General features: G+C 44.5%; 1 protein-coding gene across 6 annotated transcripts in view; it reads right to left on the reverse strand.

Moving 5' to 3' along the window:
* The window catches only part of LOC109912939, a 50,001-nt gene that overhangs the window by 15,361 nt on the left and 25,672 nt on the right, over positions 1 to 8,968 (reverse strand). For all 6 annotated transcript variants that reach the window (XM_048614948.1, XM_048614949.1, XM_048614947.1 and 3 more), the window contains exon 8: positions 3,717 to 3,864. In XM_048614948.1, coding sequence (XP_048470905.1) covers positions 3,717 to 3,864 — 148 coding nt within the window. The remainder of the gene's footprint in view (positions 1 to 3,716; positions 3,865 to 8,968) is intronic.

Consider the following 8,968-nt stretch of genomic DNA (forward strand, 5'->3'; position numbering starts at 1 on the left):
ATTAGTGGTGGAGCAGATTTGATGGACTGAATGGCCCACTTCTCTCCTATGTCTGGGAGTCTTATTCATCTGATTCCTTTATATTCTTTAGGGAAGGAAATCTGCTTTATCTGGTCTGGCCTAGATATGACTCAAGAACCCACCACTATGTGACTAACTCTAAAATGGTCTGGCAAGTTGTAGTCAAGAAGGCAGCTGACCACCAGCTTCACAAAAGCAATTATGATGACAGCACGTCGCAAAAGATTAACTTAGAAATACTGACTCGCACACTCAGAGGTAGGAGAATAAATTGTGTTTGGATGAAATTTCTGATCACCTTTTTAAGAAATTTCACCTGAACACATTAATCAACTCATTAAAACAGCCGAGAAACTTCAAACCCAGAGGTTTATTTTCTGGTTCAAAAACATCAAGTTCCTATGTCTTTTGACTTGATACGAAATCAGTTACAGCATACCTACAGTCACAAGGTCAGAGAGTCATACAGCATGGAAACAGACCCTTCGGCCCAACCAGTCCATCCCAACCATGACCCCAAACTAAACTAGTCCCACCTGCCTGCCTCTGGCCCACATCCCTCCAAACCTTTCCTACTCATGTACTTATCCAAATGTCTTTTAAATGTTGTAACCTTACCCACATCCACCACTTTCTCAGGAAGTTCAATCCACACATGAACCACTCTCTGTGTAAACAATTTGCCCCTCATGTCTTTTTTAATTCTCTCCACTCTCACCTTAAAAATGTGCTGCCTAGTTTTGAAAACCTCCATCCTAGGGAAAAGACAACTACCATCAACCCTATCTATACCCCTCAATATTTTATCAACTTCTGTAGAATCACCTCTCAACTTCCTATGCTCCAGTGAAAAAGTCCCAGCCTATCCAGCCTTTCTTTTTACCTCAGATCTTCCGTACCACGCAACATCCTGATATATTTCTTCTGAACCCTCTCCAGCTTAATAATATACTTCCTATAACTGGGAGGCTGGAATTGGACATAGCATTCCTCACCAATTAAAGCAAATTATCAATGAAGTTAAACATCGACTAAAGAATCCTAAAAATAAACAGAATATTTATAGTAATGAGTGCCTACGAGATGATGTTATTTGATGTAGATTTTTATTGGGTCAGTCTGTATTTAGTGATCTTTGGTCTTCGGTAATAGTTTGAAAGACAAATCTGTTTTCAATCCATCTGAAAAGCCACAGCTCCCCACAAAGACCAAGGTTAAAGGTTCAATCTTCTCAACAGGGACAAGCTCCTCCCCTTCATGAAAGGAACAAGAAGGAGGGTCCCGACCCAAAACGTCAGCTTTCCTGCTCCTCTGATGGTGCCTGACCTGCTGTGTTCCTCCAGCTCCATACCGTGTTATCTCAGGCTCCAGCAGCAGCAGTTCTTACTGTCTCCAAGCACAAGAGGGGCACGAATTTAAAGTGATGTGCAAAAGAAGCAACAGTGATGTGAGGTAAAACATTATCCCACAGTGAATAATTCGGGTCTGGAAGGCACTGCCAGGAAATATGGATGGGGCAGGTTTGAATGAAGCAATCAAGAGGGAATTGGATGCTTACTTGGAGAAAATAATGAGCAAGGATATGAAGAAAAGCAGGAGATTGGCAATGATGCTCATTTGAAGAGCTGTTGCAGGAACAATGGGCCAAATGGCCTCCTTTCGCACCATAACAATTCTGTGATTGTGTGAACATAATCACAGGATCATTTACTCACAAAGGAACTGAATATTTTAACCAGACATTTTCCAGAAATTGTCTCTATTAACAGGCCTCTCACTGGTGCTCTTTCATCCTATGATGAACTTCCAACAGACTGGGAATGATCTGCCAACTGCTTGTTTTTTCTGTCAAAAACAGATCCTGGTATCACTGGTCCCTCCAGCTGGTGCTCCTGGTTGAACACAAGTTGAAGTTGGAATTGTAGAATGCCTCCCTCTAATGGTCTAATACTGAAACCACCAGAATTCTTCAAAACTACACAAAGCACATCGACATCACTGGTCCACAGGAGAACGGTGCCTCCTTCATGACCCCCTAAAGCCAAGTGCCAAGGTCAGGATCAATGCTTCCACAAGGAGACAGCTATCTCTAACCGCTTCATATCCAACTCAGAAGCAAAACCACAAGACCAAGAGACGTGACACTGCAATGACCTCTCTCAAACTCACAATGGCTCATGAACAGAGAGCACATATTTTCCAGATCTATACATAAGAATAGAAAGTTCCAGAATCATGAGAGTTGTGTGTCAGGCATATGAATAGTCTACACTGGCCTCAGATGGCTAACACAGTCATGTCATCCTTCACAGCAACTGCTGCTCTCACAAGCATCTCACTTTTTGAGCAGTTTAGTACATCTCCAGTATCCCAATAGCTTTGCATAAAATACTTGGAAAAAAGCAGCACCAAAAATTCCCTTTGGCTCTTGTCCCTGCCTTGGCACCAGTACAGTTCAGGTATTTCTGTGTTTTGACTTATTTGTGGAATGTAGACATCACTAGGCTGGCCAGCATTTATTGCCCCTCCCTAATTGCCCTTGATAAGAAGGATGGTAAGTCCCCTAAGATCTCAAGATCATAAAAATATGGGAGCCGTGTTTAGCCATTTGGCCTCTGGGCCTGTTCTGCCATTGAATAGGATCATGGGTAATCCTGTTATGGCCTTAACTTTCCTGCCTTCCCCTCATAACCTTTAACTCCTTTGTTGTCTAACTTGGCCTTGGTTATATTCAATGACACAGCCTGCTCTGCTCTCTGGGAGATCAAATTCGAAAAAAATCAACAACCATCTGAGAACAGTCATTCCTCCTCATCTCCATCCTAAATGGGAGACCCTTATTTTTAAACCATGTTCCCAAATTCTAAACTCCCCTAGAAGGGGAACTCTCCTCTTATCATCTACACAGTCAAGCTCCCCTCAGAATTGGACATGTATCAATCAGATCATTTCTCATTCTCCTGAACTCCAATGGGTCCAGGCCCAAACTTCGCTCATAAAACAATTCATTTAACCAAGCAATCAGCCAAGTGAACACAGCAACATGGTGGCTCAGTGGTTAGCACTGCTGCCTCACAGTGCCTAGGACACAGGTTTGATTCCACTCTTAGGCGACTGTCTGTATGGACTTTGCATGATCTCCCCATAGTTTCCTCCCACAGTCCAAAGATAAGCAGGCTCGGTGGGTTAGCCTTGGGAAGTGCAGGGTTACAGAGATGGTGTGGGTCTGGGTGGGATGCCCTTAGGAGGGCTGGTGTGGACTTAATGGGCTAATTGACCTGCATCCACATTGCAGGGATTCAATGAACAGCTTCTAATGCAAGTCTGACCCTTCTTAAATAAGGAGACCAAAACTGTAAACAGTACTCTAGGTATGATCTCAACACTGCCTGTACAATTGCAGCAAGACTTTTATAGCTCATCTTATTTGCAATAAGTCAACTTGAATCTTCTTGTACTGCTGTAGTCTATGGGATATAGGTATGCCCACTATGCTGTTAGAGAGAGATAGAGTTCCAGGATTTTGACCCAGCCACAGTGTAGATACGGTGATATATTTCCAAGTCAGGATGGGGAGTGACACGGAGGGGAACACAGTGTTCTTGTTTACCCATTTCCTTCTGAGTGGCAGAGCTTTGGAAGGTGCTATCTAATTACCCCATTAACATTTGAAGGCTTGAAAGATGCCAACTTACTTCTTTCGTGTAGACCCTGTCCAAAACAGCAGGAAACCTTGATCATTGACCAACCGAGGACAGCTTTGATGGCAACAGAAAATGTAGCACCAGTCACTGCACCAGCTTCTAGAACATAAGTTCCATTTAATCCCCATTCGGTGATAACCTTCAGAATAACAGAATAGAAAAAGTGAAGTAGAATTAATAGAATTTCCCGGAGAGATTTTACAGTGTGGAATTGGCTAGTTATTTCATTAAGCTCACATTTTCCAAAATGAGGAAGGGGACCTGGTATTGGGAAATGAGCCCAGCCAGGTGATCAAAGTTTCAGTGGGGGAACATTTTGGGAATAGTGACCATAATTCCATAGGTTTTCAGATACTTCTGGATAAGGACAAGAGTGGGCCTCGGGTGAAGGTGTTAAACTGGGGCAAGGCCAATTATATCCGAATTAGGCAAGAATTGGAGAATGTGGATTGGGAGCAGCTGTGGGAGGGTAAATCCACATCTGACATGTGGGAGGCTTTTAAAGACCAGTTGATTAGAGTGCAGGACAGGCATGTTCCGGTGAAAATGAAGGACAGGAATGGCAGGGTTCAGGAACCCTGGATGGGAGGGGAAATTATCAGCTTAGTTAAAAGAAAAGTCTAGGCAACTAAAAAAAGAGAAGTCCTTGAAGAATACAGAGAAAGTAGAAGGAGCTCAAATGGGGAGTTAAGAGGGCCAAAAGGGGCCATGAAATGTCCTTGGCCAGCAGGGTAAAGGAGAATCCTGAGGCATTTTATACATATATTAGGAGCAAGAGAGTAGTCAGGGAAAGGGTAGGCCCAATCAAGGATAAAGGATGGAGGTTATGTGTGGAGCCAGAGGAAATGGATGAGATCCTTAATGAGCACTTTACATCAGTATTCACCAAAGAGAGGGACTTGAGGGATGTTGAGGTTAGGGAAAGGTATGTGAATACTCTCGGGCAGGTCAACATAATGAAGGAGGAAGCGTTGGGTGTCTTGAAATGTATTAAGGTAGACAAGTCCCAAGGGCCAGACAGGATCTATCCCAGGATACCATGGGAGGCAAAGGAAAAAATCACTGGGGCCTTAATAGGTATCTTTGCATCCTCTTTGGCCTCAGGCGAGATTCCAGAGGACTAGAGAATGGACAATATTGTTCCTTTGTTTAAAGAGGGAACAGAGATATTCCAGGTAATTACAGGCCGGTGAGCCTGACGTCAGTGATGGGGGAACTGTTGGAGAAAATACTGAGAGACAGGATTTATTCACATTTAGCAGTGAATGGACTTGTTAGTGATAGGCAGCATGGGTTGGTGCAGAGAAGGTCATGTCTCACCAACGTGGTTGAGTTTTTTGAGGAGGTGACAGTAGTGATTGGAACAAGGTCAGCCAGGTGGATCTCATAGAATATGAGTTCCCTGATTGGGGCTGTTAACCTGGTCCTATCAGGGAGCCCTGGCTGACAGATATAAACAGGAGGGTCAGACATCCTGTTCCATCTGAGAGCTGGCTCCGAGGGAGCTGGATCTGCGTCAAGGACTCTCCACATGTAGGTAAAGGGGGACTTGGTGAAGGGATACCAGCCTGTGTGGAATTATTTCAGTGACAAAAATAATTAATGAGGGAATGGCAGTGGACATTGTCTTTATGGACTTTAGTAAGCCGTTTGATAAGGTACCTCATGGCAGGCTGGTACAGAAGGTAGAGTCTCATAGGATCCAGGGTGAGCTAGTTAGATGGATAACAGAACTGGCTTGGTCATGGAAGACAGAGAGGAGCAGTGGAAGGGTGATTTTCGGAATGGAGATCAGTAACTAGTGGCATTCCACAGGGATCAGTGCTGGGACCTTTGTTGTTTGTAGTATATTATAAATGATCTGGAGGCAAACGTAGGTGATCTGAATAGTAAGTTTGCAGATGCCTGAAAAATTGGTGGAGTTGCAGATAGTGAGGAGGATTGTGAAAAGATATAGCGGGATGTAAACAGATTGCAGATTTGGGCAGAGAAATGGCAGATAGAGCTTAATTCGGACAAATGCAAGGTGATGCATTTTGGAAGATCAAGTTGAGGTGTGAATTATACAATAAATGGCAGAACACTTAGTAGCATTGACATACAGAGGGATCTGGGTATACAGTTCCACAGATCCGTGAAAGTGGCAATTCAGATGGGTAAGGTGGTCAAGAGGCATACAGCACACTGCCTTCATCAGCCAGGGCATTGAATATAAAATTTGGCAAGTTATATTACAGCTGTACAAAACTTTAGCTAGGCCATATTTGGAATATTGTGTGCAGTTCTGGTTACAACACTACCAGAATCATTTAATCATAGAATCCCTACAGTGTGGAAGCAGGCCATTCACCCATCAAGTCCACACCAGCTCTCCGAAGAACATTCCACCCAACTGCCCTATCCCTGTAACCCTGCACTTCCTGTGGCTAACCCACCTAACATGCACATCCCTGGACACTCTGGGCAATTTAGCATGGCCAATCCACCTAGCGTGCATATCTTTGGACTGTGAGAGGAAACCCATGCAGACACGGGGAGAATGTGCAAACTCCACACAGATAGTCGCACGAGGGTGGAATTAAACCCATGTCCCTTGTTCTGCGAGCAGTGCTAACCACTGTGCAACTGGACTCTCTAAGAAGGACATGGATGCTTTGGAGAGGATGCAGAGATGGTTTACCAGGATGTTGCCTGGTCTGGAGTGTTTTAGCTTTGAGGAGAGATTGGAAAAACTGATTTCTGATTTCTGAAGAAGGGTCTCGACCCGAAACGTCAGCTTTCCTGCTCCTCTGATGCTGCTTGGCCTGCTGTGTTCATCTAGCTCTACACCTTGTTATCTTGGAAAAACTCAGACTGTTTTCACTAGAAAGACAGAGGCTGGGGGCAACCTGATAGAGGTCTACAAAATTATAAGAGGCATAGATAGAGTGTACAGTCAGAGGCTTTTTCCCAGGGTGGAAACTTCAACTACAAGAGGGCACAGGTCCAAGGTGAGAGGGGGAAAGTTCAGGGGAGAAATGTGTGGAAAATGTTTCACCCAGAGGGTGGTGGGTGCCTGGAACTCACTGCCTGTGGAAGTGGTGGATACAGGTACATTAGCAACTTTTAAGGCATATTTTGTAGACACATGAAACGGAGACAAACAGAGGGGTAGAAACTGCACATGAGTAAAAAGTTTTGTAAAATGTAGTAAGGATTGAGAATCGCACAGGCTTGGTGGGCCAAAAGGCCTGTTCCTGTGCTGTATTGCCTTGTTACCAACACTGACAGATTATTTAACAGTCTGATAGGCCTCCATCGAATACTCTTCTCCCAGAATTGGAGACATTTTTAGCACAGAGGGAAGCTATTCAGTCCATCACAGCTGTGCTGGTTCTTAAGGAAAATCCATCCATTAGTCCCACTCTGCTTGTCCTTCCCCAGAGCCTCGCAAACTTCTCCCCCCGCCCAGGTATTTACTAAATTCTCATTTCAAACTTACTATTCAATCTGCCTCCTCTACACAGTGCATTCTGATTAGAATAACTCCCTGTAAAAGCAATTTTCCTCTGGTTCCTTCAAAATTCACCTGAAGTTTGTTTGCTCTAATTACTCTCGCCACTAGCTGCTCTCTTAGATCTTGCTTGTCTTTATTAATTCTCCCTACAACATTGTCTGCTCCATTTACAACCATTGCCATCTTTATATCAACCAACAGCACAGTTAATCCACAGTGAAAAGGTTTTTTTGGTGCCTACAAGCCATATAATACAGGAAGGTGCACCCACAGTGCCATCATGAAGGGAATTCCAGGACTTTGATCCAACAGCAACGAAGGAACAACAAAATAGTTCCAACTGAGGATGGTGCATGAATTGAAGGAAAGCATGTAGATTGCAGTGTTCCTGTGAGTCTGCATCCCTGTCCTTCCAGTGGTAGAGGTCATGGGTTTGGAAGGTGCTGACAAAGGAGCCTCAGTGAGTTAGTGCAGTCTGTCTTGCAAATGGCAGATACTACTGCTACTGAGTGTCAGCAGTGAGGGGAGGGAGTGAATGTCGAAGGTAGTGGATGGGGTGCCAATCAACCAGGTTGCTGTGCCCAATATGGTGCGGAGCTTTTTGAGTGTTGTCGGAGCTGCATCCATCCAGGCAAGTGGGGAGTATTCCATCACACTCCTGACTTGTGCCTTGTAGAGGGTGCACAGGGAATGGGGAGACAAATCCAGCTCTTCTGTCCCCAAACCAAACAGGGCGTGGCAGAAAGTGGAGAGGATCAAATAGCAAATGCTACAGCAAATGGGATGTAGACAGTTTAAGCACCGGGACACAGCCCAGCAATAAGGAAGCATAACATGGCAACCCCAAGATCCAGTCACCTCACTGACTCCTTTCACTCAGGAAACAGCAAGGAGAAGCAAAAAAACTGGACATGGCCAGGAAGTAGCAACAGGACTGAGACACACTGGGTGCGCGCGCATGCACACACAGAGCACTTGTAGTGAAACAAAGTAGGTTCATTTTAAAACCACCTTCTTTAGGGAGCTAAAGCATATTTTTAATTGACCTGTTCAGAAATGTTATTACACACCTGTGGAGCTGGTGAAACTTGAACTTGGGCTTTTTGGTCCAGGAGTAGGGACACCACCACTGTGCCACAAGAGGACCCTATCCCTCATCCCTCAGAGAAGTGAATTTTTTTTTTACTTAACCTATTTTTCTAAACAACCTGTTCAGGGATGTTATTGCACATTGGTCTCTCAGTCCAGGGGCAGGGACACTACCACTGCACCACAAGAGGGTCCCATCCATCAGAGAGTTAAAGGTTTTGCACCAGAGCTGTGAGTGCCTTCTATCAAGCAGTAACAGCACGCCCAGTCCAGATAATGAGAAGCACTGCTGTTTCTGTCCAGTTTCGGAGCAGGGACCTTTCGTGTGTGAGGTAAAAGTGGTAACTACCACACTACACAAACCCCTAAAGCTAATTCTTACCACCAAGGCTGTAACACAGGGGAATATTTCACCCAGACAGCAGCTGGTTGAGTGGCCTGTTAGGACTGACAGGATTCAAAACCAATGCCAAAACTCAGAGTGAGTAGTGGCCTGGCCAAATAAAAACTAATTAAAGTGATGGTTACCAGGGGTGATTGCTTGCGAATGACAGGGTCTCTAATATCACGTTCCGTGTTACACATTTCCCCCTGCCCGTATTGATTAACACTGTTAGGCAGAAGCAGATCCAAAAATTAGTTGACAGAAACTGCGATA

Source organism: Rhincodon typus, chromosome 31 (assembly GCF_021869965.1).
Source record: "Rhincodon typus isolate 14 chromosome 31, sRhiTyp1.1, whole genome shotgun sequence".
In the NCBI taxonomy this organism is placed as follows: domain Eukaryota; kingdom Metazoa; phylum Chordata; class Chondrichthyes; order Orectolobiformes; family Rhincodontidae; genus Rhincodon; species Rhincodon typus.